The sequence below is a fragment of the Halyomorpha halys genome, unplaced genomic scaffold (genome assembly GCF_000696795.3).
Source record: "Halyomorpha halys isolate HHAL.00 unplaced genomic scaffold, Hhal_1.1 Scaffold324.1, whole genome shotgun sequence".
NCBI lineage: Eukaryota > Metazoa > Arthropoda > Insecta > Hemiptera > Pentatomidae > Halyomorpha > Halyomorpha halys.
In genome coordinates this window covers 452,575-473,282 of record NW_027112641.1, presented here as the reverse complement: position 1 = coordinate 473,282, position 20,708 = coordinate 452,575, and the positions used below count along the sequence as shown (strand labels likewise).

General features: G+C 28.6%; 3 protein-coding genes across 5 annotated transcripts; 2 read left to right on the top strand and 1 right to left on the bottom strand.

Moving 5' to 3' along the window:
• Window positions 1-2,096: 2,096 nt before the first annotated feature.
• LOC106681279 (Actin binding protein 1) lies at window positions 2,097-7,516 on the bottom strand (the record flags this gene model as incomplete). Its single annotated transcript, XM_067050464.1, is given in 8 exon segments — window positions 2,097-2,203; window positions 2,280-2,391; window positions 3,493-3,558; window positions 3,775-3,939; window positions 6,296-6,511; window positions 6,781-6,893; window positions 6,975-7,030; window positions 7,155-7,516. Coding segments are annotated over 8 exon segments (918 nt in total), but the record flags the coding sequence as incomplete, so codon positions are not given.
• An 89-nt stretch (window positions 7,517-7,605) lies between these two features.
• Window positions 7,606-15,248, top strand: LOC106681302 (protein Rae1). 3 transcript variants are annotated; one of them, XM_024360747.1, is made up of 9 exons: window positions 7,606-7,733; window positions 8,130-8,312; window positions 8,382-8,474; window positions 8,550-8,723; window positions 8,811-8,882; window positions 10,815-10,968; window positions 11,790-11,917; window positions 12,848-13,042; window positions 14,839-15,248. In XM_024360747.1, the coding sequence occupies exons 2-9, from the start codon at window positions 8,130-8,132 to the stop codon at window positions 14,923-14,925; spliced, it is 1,086 nt and encodes a 361-aa protein (XP_024216515.1). In that variant the 5' UTR covers window positions 7,606-7,733; the 3' UTR covers window positions 14,926-15,248. The 3 variants fall into 3 exon arrangements, with proteins under 3 accessions (XP_024216515.1, XP_014277036.1, XP_014277035.1); XM_014421550.2 differs by lacking the exon at window positions 7,606-7,733 and adding an exon at window positions 7,740-7,877; XM_014421549.2 differs by lacking the exon at window positions 7,606-7,733 and adding an exon at window positions 7,740-7,914.
• Window positions 15,249-16,951: 1,703 nt separating this feature from the next.
• Mlc2 (myosin light chain 2) lies at window positions 16,952-20,324 on the top strand. Its single transcript, XM_014421543.2, has 5 exons — window positions 16,952-17,103; window positions 18,814-19,023; window positions 19,370-19,550; window positions 19,628-19,700; window positions 19,957-20,324. The coding sequence occupies exons 1-5, from the start codon at window positions 17,101-17,103 to the stop codon at window positions 20,102-20,104; spliced, it is 615 nt and encodes a 204-aa protein (XP_014277029.1). The 5' UTR covers window positions 16,952-17,100; the 3' UTR covers window positions 20,105-20,324.
• Window positions 20,325-20,708: the final 384 nt, after the last annotated feature.

The following is a 20,708-nucleotide window of genomic DNA, read 5'->3' as shown; positions in this document are numbered from 1 at the left end:
TGACAACTGTATTGAAAGTCACAACAACTAATATGGCGGCGATCTCAACTGGTCTATTGTGTGACGTCATTCTCAATTTAACTGACCAAGTAACAGACTCTCAGCCATGTTAAATGTTATTTCGTTTTACCACGGCAAAAGAAGGCAATTTTTTTCGATTTAACACGAGTTTTTCCATTTAACACGCTTTAACATAGATCATGAATACCCCTCATATAACTTTATATGATCTTTAATCAACATGTTTAAGAACTGAAACAGGAACTGGACCATTTAACGTCTCCTTTTTCAACTTCACCTCAGAAAAATAGTGGATAGGTTTGAGAACCTTAAATAGAAGTCACGAGAATGCAACACTGCATACAGTTAAGGGCTATATCTTAAGGTGGCCCCTTTAATAACAAAACAGCGGATTTTGAACATAAAATAGTGAAACATTCTAGAATAATCGAACTATGTAGACTGAAATATGGTCATTCGACTTATCATAACCAAGTCATGTTGAACACCAAGTGTTCAAAAATAACTGAAAGCACCACACAAAGAAGCTTAAGGAAGTTAAAAGGATGGCATCCATAACCATCGAGTGGCATTAGAACAGCAGCCATGCAGGTAATGCTTAAAATAATTCCCTTCCTTGCATATTTGATCTCTCCAAGGTACTATCTATATAAAAAAATATGATCATTTTTTTAAATTTTATAACATTAAAAAGAGACCTTAACAAGTGCATTTTGAGTAGAGGATACAAGTAATTACAAACCTGGTAATTACAAAGGACATTCAAAAAAACTTTAGAGATTAAGAGAAAAGTGCATCAGCTCATTAAGTGATTTTTTATCCAGAAAATTCGACTTAGAAAAGAAACACTGAAGAAACTATTCTAGACAAGAAAATATGGAAACAAAGAAGACCTGCATTAGAAAATGAGGCCCTGATCTGAAACACTGACAGTTAAAGAAATTTATCCCTTGGAAAAAAAAGAAGGAAAAATACTGTTTCAAAATCTGGAATAAAATAATCCAAACTCATCAGTTTATCAAAGGAAAAGACTAAATTCTACCTAAGTCTGATAATAATGAGTTGATAATGATAACAGTTCTCCTTAAGGACTACTACCTTCTAAAATATCATCTCAAGAAGATGTGATTAATGGAAAATTGCACGACATTTTATGTTAAGAGTATGAAAAAAGGGCTGAGTATCACCATTGTATAATTCACAATACTCCAAACAAAATCAATATATATAAATGATTGATCGTATTTTTCAAAATATGGAGATGGCCAGGTATACATTCAAAAAGGAACAAAAAATAGTTAACTATCTGCAGGGCTTCATCAGGCCTGTCGAGCTTCAAAACAGCGAGCGAGTGATGACCAGTACAGTGTGTATAGTGATGATTATCACTATTGTCATGAATATTAAAATTATTAATGTCGATAAAATATTATGTTCAGTATCAATACAAAAACCATTTGTTTTTGATTTTTTTCGGCCAAGACTACGATTTGAGTCCTATACTGAAAAACATTTGTTATCATTATCGAATTATTTTGTATATTTAGGTATACACCATTATATTTAATAGTCTTTAGTTACTTTTATATTTTTTGTATTGTATCTATACTGTCTTTATTGTATTATCTTAACTGTATTTTCTATCAGTGTATCTTTTTTTTTTTAAGTAGTTATGTTTTCTATTTTTGAATAAAATTGATTTAATGAAGATGGTTGGGGAGTGGTCAAAAAGAAACAAAAATTAGTTGTTAAATATTTTTGTCGCACACCTGACCATCTCTTTCATATTTTTAAAATCAATATAACTTTACTTTTTTTTTTTTTTAATTTTCCAAATGTCCTCCAGTTATCCTTCTTTTCACAACAAACATAGATAGCATTTTACTTCATCTCCAAATAACTCAAGAGTTGAATAAAACCTACTATCAAAAGCCTTAACATTTAACCTCCACTTTTGTCCCTCATGGAGGATAAATTATTCATCAAATATTTGGGTCATTGCCCACCATCAAGTTCCTGGTTTACAATATATTAATAAGCAAAGTAGTAAAAAACACAAACTCAGGATAATATACCTTCGGAATATCTTCAACAATTGGTTCAGTTTTTACTTCCTTTTCAGCTTGAGGTGGCCAAGCATTTTGTAGCTTATGGACACTATCTTTAGTTGTAACCACTTCATCTAAAAAATTATTAAATATTAAAAAAAAACAACAATTAAAAAATTACAACTTTCAGTCAAATATTACACAACTTACTTTGTGCATTTTGCAATGAGGATTTTCTAGAACTCAGTTGCCCGACTGAAGTATTTTTTTCAAAAACTGCTCTAGGATCAAAATCTCTCATTTTGATTAACTCTTCAGCTTCCTAAATGGTAAACAAAAATTTAGCACAGCACATCAATACAAACTAAAATTGAATATCACATATCACTGCTTTGCTTTAATGAGTGGTACATCTGCTAACATTTTTCTGTTTTATTTTGTAACTTAAATATTCAATGGATTATACCGCAGACTTTGTGATAATCTGACCATCATAGGGACAACTCCAGTAGAGATAGTCCTATCTTAAATAACTCAGGTTACAGAACTATCTTTGAAATATAACTAATTGAAAACAAATTTTATTAGTTTGAAATTATATGCTTTGTAACTGACTAGGAACCAGGGATAGAATGGGTGAAAGAAAAATAATAATGGAGACCAATCATGAATATTAATAATGAAACCAACAGATACATTCCAATAAAAATTAATATTCGCAAAACAAAAAAAAATGTTAATCATAAATGATGATAATTGACATTCTGAAACAAAAAACTTGACTGAAAAAAAAATTTACATTCACGTACATGCAATGAACCCGTATCTTCAGGGCTGTCCCTAAATCCAACAGCAAAATCTAAGAATAATGTTCATGGCTAATAATTGTTAGGATAATAGTCACAGCTGCTCTATGAGATATGAATTATTAATAGATGATTGTTGTTTGAAAAAAAGAATATTAATGTATGGTAGTGTATATATTTTTAGCCAGGGATTGATGGGTATGCTCTGTGTTATAGCAACCCAATGTATTGGAGGCAGTATTGCCAAATGGAGCATTTCTCTCTCTGGCTCCTTGGTGCAATGTTGAAGTTAAACATAAATATTGTCAAGGCATTAATTCCATTTAGTGATATTGATTGAGATTAGTGATTTATTTTTCTGAAGAACAAATTGATGAGACATTCCTATCATCATATTAAAATTGACTAGCAAAACCTATTTTTTTTTTTTTGCCTTTTTCACTTCTTATTAATACTTTCATATATCATATAAATTTAAGAAGACTGTGAGATTTTTACTTTTTTTAACTAACAAATTTTTTTAAAAAATATACAATAACATAAATTTAAATAAGGATAAACAAATGTTTTTTAAATTAAAAAATACACCAACCAATATTCATTCGGTTCTTACTGACCTGTCTTACAGAGTTATTCCTCCTTGTGAACCTCTCAGGACTATCTCTTTCAGTAGTTTTTTCTGCCTAAAATTAATCACCATATAAATGAAATTTTGTAATACTGCCCTTATTTTTCAATAATAAATAAAAAAAATAAAAACAGCATGGTGAAATATTGCTAAAAAATCTTTACCATTCATCAAGTAAATATTACTTTATTTCTAACCTACAGTAATGATAAATTTATTATTTCTATGAAATTCAAAAAGTTAACAAAAAGATTAATAAATAGTACAATACCTCTCTCTCCTGCCTTTCTCTTTCTGCTTGTGCTTTCAGTTCATCTTGTTTACGTTTTTCTTCAGCCAGTCTTTTTTTCTCTTCTTCTTCTTCTTTTTGCCAAAATTTATCTCTTTCAGATATGTTAATTTCATTTTTAGGAATAACCCTTTGATATGTTGTCCCCTGAAAGATATAAAACAAAACTATAATTTCAAAAGTTGAAGATTAACAATACAAATATTGAGAAAAATATTTTTTTCTATTTGATGGCATTAAATAGTTAGCTTCTCTAATAATTATTATGGTATGTGTTCAAAAATCGTTTTGTGAATAGAAATCAGTGTAGAATCATTTCACTCAAGAAAAAGGTCTAGATAGAGAGTTAACTGTTATCAGATTTAACAATTCACATAAGCTTTGGGGAGAAAACAGAATAAAGAGAGCATATAAATACCAAAATAAGTTTGATCAAGCAGCATTTATTAAACAATAATAGATATTTTTAATGTACAAACTATTACTAATAATCTTGTAGTTTATATTTGATATAATTTCACTAACTTATACAATTCTGCCTGATAATTTTTTTTTTTTTTTTAACTCCTCTAATATCAATAATAGTCATCCCCATCAAAAAAACAAAATGTATTAGTGCTCCTACTTTCTAGTATGTGTACTTGTATTTATGGAATAATACAGTTGGCTCAGATATAAATAACCGGGAAAAAAATAAAACAATTATAACACTAACTGTGGCATATCAGCAATTAAATTAAAATCAGTCGAGAGACAAATAGATGAATTATAAAAGAAATCAACTCTGAACCTACAAGTAGGAGCCCCAGAGACATTTTGAAGTGCATATAGGATATTAAGTCTGATCGTGTTGATAAGAATTTTAACAGAGCACAATATAAAGAATAATTAAAACTAGAGTATATATTTTTTTATATTTAATTTTAAACCCACTGATTATATTAAGGAACTATTTCAGGAATTATAATCGTATACAAATAATAAACAATATTCTTATTTTGACCGAAAAATGCAGTTCGGTTGAAATAAGAGGGCATCCTCAAAACTCATCCTTAATACCAATAACAAATTAATTCCTTCTGGTTGAAGATATAACAGTGTTTTTATTAAGCAATCCAAAGGAAATAATAAAGCAAATTACTAATAAACTATTAAGCATTCAATTAATAATAATAGACCAGGAATAAGTAATTTCTTTGACATTATTTTTTACTATGACCAGTAAGTTCTAAATTTTGGTGGATGGACCATAGTGATGGTCTTGAAATTCCTTGTTTAGTTTATTACAGTATAAAGATTACCACAAGTAAAATGTATTATGAGCAATTAAAGTCACAACTTCAATAGATTTTTTTTTATATATATTCAGATATTATGACCATGCTTCTTCTGTATATATGACCCAGAACCTTTTTACTTAATGGAGAAAAAATGTAAAGAACAATTAGTCTACATTAATGAATAAATAATGCAATGTAACAGGAATAAAACATATGTTGATCTTGATATAAGTTTACATTCTGATAATTCTAACTCTAAATTAAAAAAATGGTTTAATACACAAGATAAAAAATATTATTATACCATTTATTGTTTCATTGCTACTATTATATTTTACTGTTATTACATTATTATTGAAATATAGATTAAACATTTATTATTACTGATAATATTATTTATTACCTATTATATTATTAGTAAAACATTATATAGAATATTAATTAAGCTTATAATATTTATACATCATTTATAGCTTTTTTTAACAGAAATTAATTAATAAAAATGCTTATTTGAAGGTAATGATTTTTGTCCAATACCAACTATACTTGGTAACAATCTGCTGAGTCCAGCTTGGAGAGGTGAATAGTCAACTCTCTTTACTGGTCATACTAGCTTTAAACCTTCTGGTTCGTTAAGCCTTCTAATTGTAGCAATTAACCCAGATTATTATACGACCCAAGAAAAGATATTCTTGATACTGAAAAATTCATTATTTCAAGGTTTTTTTACATTGTACATTCATATACAGGTGTAATGGAATCTATCAGTTGATATCACTATTATGACAGGTCAAAGACCTCTATAAAAATGGTTCAAATAAAAATTAAACTAAAAAAATAATTAATAAGTTCAAACTACCCATTATAATAGAATATGATGATAAACACCAACATTTAAAAAATCCTAAAATTTTTCAAGAGAGAATGTATTATTTTTATTATACACCACAACCACATTCTCAAATAAAGCCTAATTAGAATAGATTAAGTGTCTCACATTTTTTTTTTTGTGGGTAGAAAAAAAAATCTCAAGGCTGCCATCAATTATAGACTAGTATTAGTAAACAAATTCTATAACAGGCTAAAAAATAGATCAAGTATATATTTGTGTATACATATATAAAAAAATACACCATTTAAAAATTAATTTATACATTATAAAAAAAAAGGAATGATAATAGCTGTTATATATAAATATACATAAAATAATAATTAAAACTTACAACTGGAGCTGTTTGTCTGTCGTTATCACCAATTCTTTCTTTGAAACTATAGGCAGAACCAGTTGATTTAGCTACTTTTTCAATTACTACATCTTCATCAACTTCTTCCTCATTTCTAGCATTAATTGTAATATGAGCACCTCTTAATAGATTAGAAACATCTCTTATATGATTGGCACAAGTTCCTTTCCTAACGAGGGGTGCACCCTCCCCTTGCTGAAATCAAGTTACAATGACAACTGTAGAAAACTTTAAATATATGAAATTAGTTCCAACAAACACTGCTGACTGTACAGACAACCACTTCTAACTATACTGACAACAACCACTTTTGACTGTACGGAGCAAGTGTAGTAGGGAGTTTCACCTCCCAAAACCTGCACTGCGCATGCTATATATAGTTTAGGACAGTCAAAAGAGGTTGTTGGAACAGACCTATGATGGAAAAATAAATGTAATGATAAAATTAAAAATATATTACAAACCCAATTAATTAAAACACATTTTGGGAGGCTAGTCTTGGGGTCCAACACCTTTAAAAATGCATACATTATCTGTCCGCTACTAAACTCATCCTTCAGTTCTTCTATGCCACCATCTTCAACATACATAAATATTTATAAATACATGTTTAAAAATGTCGAAAAATACATATACACTTAAAAAAATATTGACATACCTCCTTTTGAAATCAAATTCAAATCATTAGTTTGACCTTCATACCCAAAGAGGGCCCTGTAAATAAATAAATTAAATCAAAATTAGACACTTTAAGGACATTATATTCCAACTCTATCCACATCAAGTTTTATTAGTAGTACTTGACGAATCTAATACCGGTCGTTCAAGATATACATACCAGTTTGTGGGCGATTTATCTTCTACGACTTCTTTCCAAGCTGATATCATTGCAGTTTTATTTTTATCCAGATTAACGGCCATAATGTAACGAGTTTATAAAGTTATAAAACAATAATTCACATATATTCATTTAAAACTGCCGGAATAGTTCCTCAAGCCATACCTACTACACATTTATGTCATTGAACTTTCAAAGAAAGCATGAAGAAGTTAGTATTCGATTATGCTGAAGAATGTGCCTAACGAAGATATTCCAAACTCTTTAATAATAATCATAACACAAACGACCGACAAAAAATTTAGGTTTTAATTACATTCCTTGATTTATGAAGATATCTACCCACTCAAGACAATAACAAAATTTAATTGATAAACACTCGTAATAAATCGACTTTCAATCGATCTATTTATTATTAAAACTATTGTGATTTTATTTTGTTTTACTTGTATATTGTTTTGCCGCTTCATTTGGAGGCCGATTTAAGTATTATTTGAGTCTGAAGTGAAACATAATAAGATAAATATTATCATTACCATTTGTTGCAATCAGGCAACTTGAATTTAGCGCCATTTTCCCGTAGGTTGTGACCGTTCCGCTACTTTTGGGTTCATGTTATGGATTAAACTCAACTTTTAAAAGACTGTGTGATTGTTCTTCAAAGTTTTTTGTACCCAATTAGTCACTTATAGCTTTAACAATATATTCAAATAGTTGTCAAAGGTTAAACTACATTACATACATTTTTTGCTTTATGCTTGTTAGTATTGACCTGATATGATAACATTCCTGTTATTCATAATCTTTAAATTTTAATTAATCATCCATGTTTATAACAATGTATTTGTTGCTATACTCAAATTAATTACTTCATGTTTCAAGTCCTTGATTTGAATGCTTGCAATTTTACCATATTGTACCAACTCATATTTAAATCTTCTGCTATTTTATGTTGTACCTTATATGACCTTACAGATGTTTACTGGAGGAGGATTAAATACATCCAGCTCCTTTGGGGCGACAGTAACGCCTTCATCTGCAAATCCAATGAAAGACTTTGAAGTATCATCTCCCCCAGATGATTCTATCTCATCTTTAGCTTTCAGCCCTTCTAGCCTTCCACAGAATTTTCTTATTGCTGGATCATGGGATAATAATGTATTTTACATAAATATGTTATTTAATATATTCTAGTTTATTTTTGTTTCACACTGTTGTTTCTTTAAGGTAAGGTGTTGGGAGGTTGAACAGACAGGTAAAACTATTCCCAAATCAATGCAAACTATGCAAGGCCCAGTATTAGATGTTTGTTGGAGTGATGTAAGTATCATAAATTTTTTTTTAGTGTTTAGACTTTAAATGGTAGGATGCTCGTTCTAATTATTGTAATTTTAGGATGGTACAAAAGTTTTTATGGCATCTTGTGATAAAATGGTTAAATGCTGGGATCTGGCTAGTAACCAGACAATACAAGTCGCTGCACATGATGCTCCTGTGAAGACTTGTCACTGGATTAAGGCTACTAATTATTCATGTCTTATGACTGGTTCTTGGGATAAAACGTTAAAGGTTGTTGTTTCATTGTTTGTATTCAATGGGTTTGAACAGTTATATATACTCATCTGAAAGATTTTATTTTTCTATTATTTTTTTTAGTTTTGGGATACTCGAAGTCCTCAACCTATACGTCAGCTCCCACTTCCTGAACGATGTTATTGTGCTGATGTTGTGAGTACTTGAGTGTTTAAAAATACACACACACACATATATATATAATTTATTCTCATTTAAACTAACAACATGTTTTATCCAATAGTATGCCTAACACATTTAAATTCTCATAATTGTCCTAAATGTATGTACTGATTGTTAGATTTACACTTCTGAGTTAATTGTATTTATTCTAGAATCTCAGATATCATTTTTTAGAGTCCTCCATGTAGAAAATATAATTGGTTGCAACTCACTGAAATGGCTTTTCATCAAGGCGCCTGCTATTATCTACTGATTCGCTCCATTCTGGCATCCAAGTCAGTCTCTGGCTGCCCCAACTCTCCCATTTATGTGTCTAGCTTCTGAGAGAACATAGCCTAGGACATATAATAAGCATTATCTGGTTACCAACTTGTCCTATAAGATTCGTAATGTTAGTTGACTCTAGCACTGTACAGCAAGTTTCCAGTGGAAGGAGCTTGAAGAGTGGCAGGATAACACTGTTGTATGTTAGATGTAGCAAGAATATCCCACAAATAAGGCAGAAGTTATGAAACTTATCCCAATTGTATGCAGGGATTACATTTGGTTCAAAAGTATGATTTTACTGTTCATTCAAGCTGAAGTGCTTAACCTTTTGTCTCGCCTTTATCTCAGAACTAGTTAAAATGAACTTTATCAACTTACAATTCAGGGTTCCTGGTTGTTTAACAGGTCTCCAAAGTTCTACATTGAATATTATTAATTGAGGTACTGGTCACTGAAAATGACAGAAACAGACTCTAGGTATAAACAAATGATTTGGCCTTAAAATACCTTGGTAAAATTCATACTATAATTTAGTAAAAGCTGGATCGAAATATATTTTTTAATATAATAGTCCTGGGTTTCAATCAACTATCAGCCCTTTAATGTTCTCTAGACAAACACTGGGAAAATATGGAAAAAGGAATAAAATAGGTACATCAAAAAGTAATGGGCTCTCAGAAAAAATGGAAAGTTAAGAAATGGTTTACCAACAAATGCCAAAAGAAAGTTGATGAAAGAAGTTGGCAAGAAAGATAAGTAATCTCAGAACAACTATGAAGTAGCACAGAAACCTGCTTATAAAATATTTCAATCAGCAAATAGAAGTTTATTAAAACAGAGATTCACAGATATCAGTTTCCTTTGATGCAAGCCGGAAGAAGTAGATGAATCTGATTTTCTTAGTGTGTTGATGAATTAAAATGTCGAAAAGTCCCTAGAATCAACAGAATCATAGATGAGTTGTTCATGGAAGGTAGAAACCTGATGGTTTTTCGCTTATTCTGGAAATATGGATGGAAGGAAAGATATTTGAGAGTTGAAACACAGGCCTAATTGGTAGAATACCAAATTATCCACGCCTTAGTGTGGCAACAACAGAGATATTGCATTACTTCTGACTGGATATAAGATCCTGACATATATAAGTTTTAAATTAATTAACCCGTTCTATTAGAAAGCCATAGGCGAGTACCAAGTGGAATTTCAGCTTAGATATTTCAGAACGTTAGACCAGATATTTATGCTGAAACAGAAATTTGAAAAAAGATGGAAAGCGGAACAAGATGTACAGGCTTTATTCTTTGACATTCAGATCTGGAAAATCATGACTCATGGAAGTTTGTGGAAATGATATGAGCTTGCTTATGTCATTTTCAATATAAAGTGCTGGTTCACGAAGAAATGTCTGAGGCTTTTGAAGTGAAGTCAGATATTCGCCAAAGAGACTATCTTTTCCCTGTGCTATTTCCTCTCCAATACCAGGTAGCATTAGGTGCTACCTCACATTGGAGAGGAAATTGTCGAAATACTGCATTTTTATGTTACAGGTTGATTGGACCTATATATCTTAGGTATTAATTATGTTACTTGACTCATATTTTTTGTTATTTGGTCATAAATGTAAATTTATGTTTTTAGGATTATCCTATGGCAGTTGTTGGAACAGCTGCTAGGGGTTTGATTATATATCAGTTGGAAGGTGGTCCACAAGAATTTAAAAGGGTTGAATCCCCTCTCAAGTATCAGCATAGGTGTGTTGCTATTTTTCGAGATAAGAAAAATCAACCTACGGGTATGTATCCTTCCTCTTCAATCTTTTATTATCATATTCATTGGGTTTTTTTTTCCCTCCAACAATTATAATCATTATTAAGATTTAACTACTAATTAATATTAACTAATTATATTAATACTAATAAACTGATAAGAGGTCACCTAGTATGGCCTTACATTAAGTAATTCAGTTAAATATTTTATTTAATGGAACTTAGAGGATACTCCAGAATGTATTCTTCTTACTTTTTTATTTATTTAATGATTTTTTTTTAAAGCTTAAGTATGAATAAAATCAGGTTATGGCTCTTTTTTACTCAAGAAAAAGAAAAAGTGCACATGAAGAGGGCCTGAATGTAGCTAAAATGTTTTAATATGAAATATATATAATAATATAGTAGCTTATTTTAATTTATAGTTTTTTGTTTCCCCTTACCTGAAAATTTAATGATGGACACAATTTAGAGAATGAGACAAGTTTTTAGAAACACTAGCCATTTGCTGGGGAAAGGTATATTATGTTTTGCAACACATTGGAATTTGACTACTAGCAATTGTAATCTGGAAACTATTTATTATTGAATACAAGTTTTAGGGTGAGGTTACAGGAGCCAGTGTACTGGGGTAGTAATCAACATTTCCATTTTTTTAAATTGTCAATTGACCTCGAATACTTAAAATTTAATTATAACAGTTTCTCAGGTATTGAGTTCTTGATCACATAACATGACAACCTACTAATTTCTTACTTCAATTAAGTTCAGTTATCTTGCTTAAAATTTTCTTTTCTATAAATAAATTATAAGAGTTTATTTATTTATTTTTTTTTCAATTTTTAAGGTTTTGCCCTTGGAAGCGTGGAGGGTAGAGTGGCCATCCAGTATGTTAATCCACAAAATCCCAAAAATAACTTTACTTTTAAATGCCATAGAACCAATGGTACAGGAGGTTACCAGGATATATATGCAGTTAGTATTTCATTTTATATAATTATTTCTTCTCTTTTATTTTGAATTTTTTAGTTCCTCAATTATTTTTTTGTTGACATTTACATAAAAAAAACTTAGTAAATTAGATTTAAGATCATAATGGTGTGATACAGGTAAGTAGAGAAACTTACCCATTGATAGCACTCTAATAATACTTCTAAATTAGAAGGTCTCGAGGCCATCTTCTTTTCTAGCACTTCGGAGAATTGTCAGGAATTGAAAAGGAAGTAAGTTAAGAAACCAGTGGGTTTGGGTGGTTAGGAAGTTTATCATGGAAGGATCGATTTCTGGTTCGAGCTAGCTCGTTTACATATGGAACATTAATATCTTAATAGATGATTTTATTTGTGGCAAATTAGGGGGCATTGAGGATTTTGAATTGTAAGGATATGAGAGGAATTCAAAGGTGTAGTGGAGCCTCATAGCTCAATTCCATACGTCCAGATAGACCTTGTTAGTCATGTAGATCAGTCTTTTGTAATGGAATGAAAGTTTAGACCGTTTTTCAATTAAGTGCTGTAATAGTCGGAACCGATGTGCAATTTCCTGTCTTTTCAGTCTTGAGTGAGAATTCCAAGTTAATCATTGTCTTTACTAAGTTAATTACTTATTGAAAATATATTTAAAGAAATAGAAAAGCCGGCCAGCTCTATATAAAAAAAAACTTTGAATATAATTAGTATTAGATATTTTAATGATTTAAAATATACTTAATAATAAAGATAATAAAATATACTTTTATTCAAGATATTAAATCACTGAAATTGAAACCAGAGGAAATTTCGATATCTTATGGACTCATTTGAAGTATAGATGTCTATTAGACATATTTAACTTAAGCTAAGTTAACTTAAATAAAACACAAGGATTTGATGGATTGTTTACTCTTAAGCATTTAATTTGTTTTAGGTGAATGACATTGCATTTCATCCTACTCATGGTACACTGGCTACTGTTGGTTCTGATGGGACCTTCAGTTTTTGGGATAAGGATGCTAGGACAAAACTGAAACCTTCTGAAGTAATGGAACAACCAATCACTCGATGTGCTTTCTCTCATAATGGTCAGATTTTTGCCTACGCAGTCAGCTATGATTGGTCCAAGGTAATTATTTATTTTATTGTATTATTGTACAAGTATTTTTTTTAAATATAAGATTTATTAACTTTTATTGTTTGTGGGTTTAAAAATGAAACCAAACCTATCGTATACAAATCCGTTTTGAAGTATTAATATTGACTTTAAAGATCATTAACTAAAATAAGAATGAGCATTAGGCTAATTAAATTAAATTAAAATAGTATTGAATACAAAGAAGTATCTTTGCAACCCTTAATTTTTTTGTAATATAACAAGTTTAGGGAAAGTGGAAGAGTTCTATAGGCTTTATTGTCTAAAAGGCTCTAACCATGTTCACAAAATTTGCATAAAGTCATCTACTTAAAGCCCTTTAACTTTTCATATTTAGATTAAATTCTGGGGGGAAAAAATAAAAATAACTTAAAAGTTATGAAAAAAGAAAACTTTATGCAAACTCAAAAAGTATACATTTTATGTTGTAATGTATGACCATTCGAAAGGTACTTAATATCATTGCTTCATTTGAATATTAGTACATCTGAAAAATTAAAATAAAATATTTTATTTTGTATTTGACGTATTCTATAGATATATCACAGGCTGTGTTTACTTTTTGACAACCCTAATAGCCACCACTAGGGAAAGAAAAACCTCTGTCTAAAGTAATATTTTTGGAACACATCCATTTCAAAATAAAACTCAAACTTACAAGATAGATAACTTGTAGTTTTTGTGTTCTATCCCAGGATGCCCACTATAAGTTATCTTATAGTTTTAACTGTTAGTTTTTAAACAGTTATATTTCACAATATATCCAAAGTTCATCATAGTTGCTCAAACATAACTATTAAAAAAATCTTCAAGATTACTTTTAGATAAGACCATCATTAGTAAAGGGACACCATATTTAACTTAATACACTTCTTTTGATTTATTATTTTCAGTAGTGGGCCAAGAAAAAAAAAAAAAATTAACTACTCCCTTAAAATATGTGGTTCTATGTTTCAAGATGAGAATCCAAATAATTTTAGAAGTTAGTTTTTAGGTTTAGTATAATAATTCCAAATCAATTTTTTTTTATTGTTATTTAATTTAAATAATAAACTATTGCATAATAATTTGTAGTATTTAAGTTTAACTTAACTTGTAATTAAGTTAGTTATATGAGATAGGTAGTTAATTATAAACCTTTACAAGCGATCATATAGCCTGAGGGAGAAGCATTCCAATCATATAGGGAATGTTAACAGTTGCCAGGACCACCAAATTTATAAAGGAGGGCAGCCAGCCTTCTATTATTTGGCAAACAATCAATATTTCCAATAGTGAATGTTTGAACTATGTTTAATGTTAATGATTGACATAATCATATAATATTTTTAAGTTATTAAATGAAAACCTTGTGGACTTATTAATGTTTTTAACTTTTAAAAAAAAATAATCAATGATAAATTATAATTTTTACAACATTCAGTGATTCTCATTGAATGAAAATGATATGTAAAAAAGCCAAGAAATATTTAACATATACTCGACTAGTTTAGACTGCCAGTTCACATTCTCATTAAGTTTATGTTGTGGCTCAGAAATAGGACTAGTGGATTGCTAGAACTCCATTTGGTTGCTGGTTCAGCTTATAAGATAAACCGAATTCTTGTTGCATTTTTCACCAATATTCTACTACTATGTAAAAAAAAAAAAAAAAATAAATTAAAGGAGATAGTATATTTCATTATATTGTCTTAACTTATCATTGATCATAATATATAATAATTAAGAATAGTATTATGTAATGTTTAATATTCATTTTTGGTTTTTAGGGACATGAGTTTTACAACCCTGCTAAGAAAAATTATATATTTTTAAGACCTTGTTATGAAGAATTGAAACCAAGGCAGTCTACCTAAGTTATTAATTTTACATTTTTCTTTTGCCATGTTGTCAGAATATGTGATAAATCTGATAAAGTTTCTTTGTTGCATTTCTGATGATCATTGTTATTGTTTTATCTTCTGTTATTATTTTTTTTTAATATCAGATGTAATATTTTTTGATTAGTACAAATAATGTGTTTTAACTTTTAAAAAAGTAACGTTTGTAAAAACTTCACCTTGAACTATTTATGAATTTTCTTTAATGTATATTATTTTTGTATATTTACTCATGATTCCATTTACTGTGTCAAACCATGCTAATACAATTAGAAAAATAAAATTAATTAGTGCACTGATTTCTTCTTTTGTTCCCATTATCATTCTTATTTGATAATTATTCTTCTTTTATTTATTTTTTTTTTTTGTTTAATATAAGTAAATTCCTATAATTTAAAAAAAAATCAGTCTCTACTGTGAACAAAAACACTCCACCATCTTACAATGTTCTAATAAAATTAACAATGTACATTAATATTATTGAAGCTTCATTTAAAAATTAAAAAAAGAATAATAAGATATGGTAGTAAATTTGTGTCATTTATGAAATAGTATGTTTGCTAAAAAAAAATGGAAAAACAAAATTTTATTTTACCTTATTATATAATTTTTTTGTATAATGATACACTAATGCCATTAACATTTTCATTAATTTAGGTAAAATTTAGTATTGTTAAACCATTATAATGTTCTACAATTTTTTTTTATTATTCCTTTTTACAATATTCTTTTATTATTTCAGTAGCTATATGGCAAATTATGTAAATTGCTGAGTATATTCGTTTTATTAATTATATTGCCTCTTCTCTTACTTTAATTTATATAATTTCTTTGGGTAAATTATATATTCTAATATTTTAACATTCATTTTTGAAGACTTTGTTTACGATTCAGTATTCTTTTCAAACAGTTCTTGTTGTATAAATCTTATGTAGAAAAATTTAATTTTGTCTAGTAATTATTGTAATCCAATCCAAATCTTTTTTGAAGGTTCATCATTTTTAAAAATGATTAGGAGCAGTGCTCAGGATCAAAGGGCTTGTGGGAAATGGATGTATATGTGTTTGTGTGTGTGTGTATATATATATATATATATATATATCAACTTAATAAATGAGCATGATTTCCACCTATGGCCATTGGCCTGGAAAATATAAATTTTATTTATTAATTATCTGCTATAATAATACTCAAAATGTCGATTAATACCTTAATATTAGTAGTATAACAGCATATTAATACATCATACTTTAATATTGATATATATCATACTTTTATATACCTTTTATTTTGCCATGATGGATATTGCTATTTATTTTAGTGTAATACAACTTTTTTTTTAAAATTATGGGGCATAATTATTTACTTTCTTTTAATAAGTTTGAATTTTTATTATATCTTCAGATCTTTTATTTAATTACATTTTCAACAGGTGTACTATCTTTGATTCATGAGATATCTAAGAGTTTTTAAATGTATTACTTTGCTTTTAACTGATAGAAATAATTAGGTATTACTAATCAATCAAAATATTTCTCAGGATTTTTGAAGATTCTATGGTATTTTTTTTAGAAAGCAGTTCAGATCTTAAAAAGAGGTAATTATTCGCTAATTGGTTGGAAAGTACTGAAGAACTTCTATTTTGAAGTCATGGATGTTTGGCATTATCAATCTCAATAAGGTAATTATTAATTTTTTGAAAAAATTTACTCTTTAACTCCAATATTAAAGTTTTGATCAAATAGTGTATTTGTAACTACTATACTAATTTTAACAATAATATATTTTTTTTATTTACTCTTACTATATTAATATCACCCCTGAAACATTGTATTAATTTATATTTATGAAGTGTACTTAAAAAAATATAAACATATAATTAAAGCAAGGCTCTCTTACAAATTTAGTATAAATTAATAAATTAGTTTTTGATTAATTACTTTGTAGTATTTTATAGTTGGCATTCAAAACTTGTAATAATAAAGACAATGAAATAGGATGTAGGGCATACACCGATACCTCTTACCTATATATGGATTTGGTGGGGAGAAAATTTAAATATAGAGAAGGCTGTCGAGTGGGGGAGAACAAAGTAGTAAGGGTAGCCTGTGGCAGAGTCAGTCGGGCCTTTAGAGACATCAACTAAACATCATGGTGAGTGTTCTGTCTGAATCATCTTTTTGTACATTTTACTTTAGATAGGAACTGCATTCGTTTTTGATTATTGCTAAATAGAAATAAAAGCTCTTGGATCGTTTTGATTAACATACTGTACTATCGTTTCATTGAAATTCCTTATTTCATTTAAGTTATAATTTTTTATTATTATGGAAATTATTGGTGATAATATTCTTATATTTTAAAAAGTAATTTAGTTTAAATAATAATCAAATTAATATTTCTGAATTCTTAAAATTAAGTTTTAAAGCATACCATTACCGTGCTGCTTGCAAAGTTGATTAAAAGAAATTCATATTTTCAAAAAAAATGTTCTGTCATTTTGAAAGAGGGAAAAGGATTAAATATTTTAAATTTCACCTATACTATATGTTAATATTTTTTTTAAATATTCGGCTTCTGAAAATTACATAAATAATTTTAATAATTTTTCTTAATAAGTTATTTCTGTAATGAAATAAAACTGTTGCCCAAATCTTCTTATGGATTCATCCCTAAAATAGAAATGGGTTAAATAAATGGGCTGGGCTATAAGTATGTATCATAATGATCTATTTTTAAATTTTTCTGGCAGGCCTCCAAAAATCTATAGCCCTCCTTTTAACATTGGTTCGATTCTATTTTTAAGTCTCCTCAAAAGTTGATATAGGCCGGATAGACTACCCCTTCTCCCACAAGAACCATAAGCCTTACTGATCATGATTTCATAAAAATAAAATAAAATGATAATTCGTTTTAAAGAGTAAACACATTTTAATCTGTAACAGTGTTTTTTAATGAACTGATTATACTACTTATGGCTAGGTATCAGATGTCAAATGCCCTTTTATGGAAGTCAATAGGTAATTTTTTTTTTTAAACTGGTTTATGATCTGAATATTTTGTAATATATTCTAAAATTATTTAAAATATTATAAACCAGAAGTGATAAGCTTATAAAATTATTCAGAAGATCAAAGCTTCAACATATTTTATTATTTTTAAATTGCTATTGATAAGTCATGGCTTTATAAATTTTTTTATTTCCACGATTACATTGAAGCATCTTAAAGTTCAATTGTGAAATGTCAATTCACAAAAATTGATAATTTATGATGTAACATGGTCTAAATAATATCAAAGCCTTAAGATCATTTTTAAATAAATATAACAAACCATAAACTTGTACGGTACTGGTATTTCAATTGTTTAGTTTCTCTTTTTATGTCGTGGACGATTTTGAGAAACTCATATGCAGTGAACTAATAAAATAAATTAATCGTTTATTGGTGAGCTAGTATTTGTAGTAATGTGACTCTGCTTTGCTCAAAAAATATCCAAAATAAAATACAAAAACCCGAACTTAAAAATAATAAAAAATTGATATAATCATATAATAACATAATAGCCAAATAGTTAATATAAAATAAGTTAAATAAATTTTATTTATTTATTGACACAATGCATAAAACGTTCACATTTAAAATAATAATATTATTAAATGATTATTATATTCGTCATAAGCAATAAATTATAAAAAATAATATGAATATTTGTTATAAAAAATGTATACAATAATCTGATATAAAGAAATAACTGACTTATATATTTGAATTTGATGCAGTGGGTTGATGTTCAAAAAAATATTGATAAATAAGTTATTTGTTTTAAAACATACATCTTATTCAACCAATTTCATTTCTAAAGGCGGATAAGGAGAAGAAGAAGAAGAAGAAGGTAAAAGAAGAGAAAGCCGAAGCCCCAGCTGAGGCTCCAGCTCCAGAGCCAGCACCAGAACCAGCTGCAGCACCTGCCCCTGCCAAGAGGCCTTCATCCAAGAGCAGCAAGAAGGCCAAGCGCTCTGGATCTTCTGTCTTCTCCATGTTCACTGAGTTCCAAGTGGCAGAATTCAAGGAAGTTAGTATAAAAATATCAACTGTTAATAAACCTGCTTTGATAATGAAATTACTTTTCCATTAAACATTTTGGTTATGGTAAAATATCTCTCACAAAATTTTGAATACTGATAATTTTATTCAAAAAAGACTAAATTTTTACTTTTAAATGTTTTAAAAACATAATAAGAATTTAATCTTCCAAAAATATTAATGCATACATCTGTTTTGCAATATGATGATTCATTTGTTTATATTAAAAATATTATTATGATTCCGATCTTCTTTAAAATTACTTTAAAACTGAAATTTCAGTTATCTATATATGGTTAATATTAATATATAAATAATATTATTTTGAATGCTAGGGTTTCTCCCTCATGGATAAGGACAAAGATGGTATCCTTGGAAAAGAAGATCTCAGATCCACTTGGGACCAGGTCGGCAAGCTCGTCACAGACAAAGAGCTTGATGAAATGCTTGCTGAAGCACCTGGGCCAGTCAACTTCACCCAGCTGCTGACACTGTTCGCCCAGAGGATGTCTGGAGGTAATAATTTTTTTATAATTTACAAGATTTAGTATAGATAAATACCAGAAGGAAAGCTTATTAAATTTTTTCTTTAGGGTCTGACCCCGATGATGTCATCAGAAATGCTTTCAAGGCATTTGACAAAGACGGCCTCATCAGCAGTGAAGTGTAAGTTTATTAATCAAAATAAATATTTAGTATAAAGGAAAAAAAAAGTTGTAGGCAAAGTACATATCAATGTATTTGTATAAGAGGTTTGCTCTCTTTACCATTTTTTATGTATCAGAATTTAAGATCAATTTTTTGTTATAATTATAAACTAATCAGCCATCAGTAGTAGCACTGTGTGTGCCCTTAGCAGCTGTTACTGAAGTATAAATGTCAATGTACTTTTAATATAAATGTCATATTTTTCTGCTTCTAGATTAAAACATGCACTTTTGACTTGGGGAGACAAGTTCACCAAGAAGGAAGTTAATGATGCCTTTGACGCCATGGACATTGATGACGCAGGCATGATTGACACTGAGGGCCTTATCCAGATGCTCATCGGTGGTGCTGATGACGAATAGAAGTTGACTTCTTTTCTATTCAGTGACCCTCTGATAAATGAATTGAAAAAATAAATAAAAAAAATGAATTTCAAGCAAGATTATAATTTATTACAGTACTATTTATAATTAATCTAAGTATGACTATTAGGTGGAACAATAAAGAGAACAACCTCTTTATCTTGGTTATTTAAAACCTTTAACACCTGTATTTTTTTTTATAAAAAAATCTTTTGTCCGATATTGTGTAATTTGTTATATTCTACACCAATACCTTCCCCCAAAATAAAATAAAATTAAATATAAAGTAATTTTATGATTAGTCATTCATGGTAATTAATGTTATATTTCAAAATAACAATATACTGATATGTTTTTATCTACTCTCTAATTAGTTAGGGGAACAAATAAAATAAAAAGTAAAGTTCAGTCAACAATAGTCTAGTTTTTACATTAAGTTGGGAAATATTTGAATGTACCAAAAATATTTAACTTTTTATAAAAAAAAAAGTCTGCCAAGTGCATAAGTCGGTATAGTTTTCTTGATGTCCAAAACATAAATTATGAGTGAAAAAATTTGATTCTGAGGGTTTACATTTTTTTTTTGTTTCCTGCATGAATAAAA

Excerpts from the sequence above, each read along its gene's own strand:
- LOC106681302 (XM_014421549.2), top strand. Across the intron at positions 8,313-8,381 it reads CTGGATCATGGGATAATAAT|GTAAGGTGTTGGGAGGTTGA; the intron begins GTATTTTACATA and ends TGTTTCTTTAAG. Across the intron at positions 10,969-11,789 it reads TAAGAAAAATCAACCTACGG|GTTTTGCCCTTGGAAGCGTG; the intron begins GTATGTATCCTT and ends TCAATTTTTAAG.
- Mlc2 (XM_014421543.2), top strand. Across the intron at positions 19,551-19,627 it reads CGCCCAGAGGATGTCTGGAG|GGTCTGACCCCGATGATGTC; the intron begins GTAATAATTTTT and ends TTTTTTCTTTAG. Across the intron at positions 19,701-19,956 it reads GGCCTCATCAGCAGTGAAGT|ATTAAAACATGCACTTTTGA; the intron begins GTAAGTTTATTA and ends TTCTGCTTCTAG.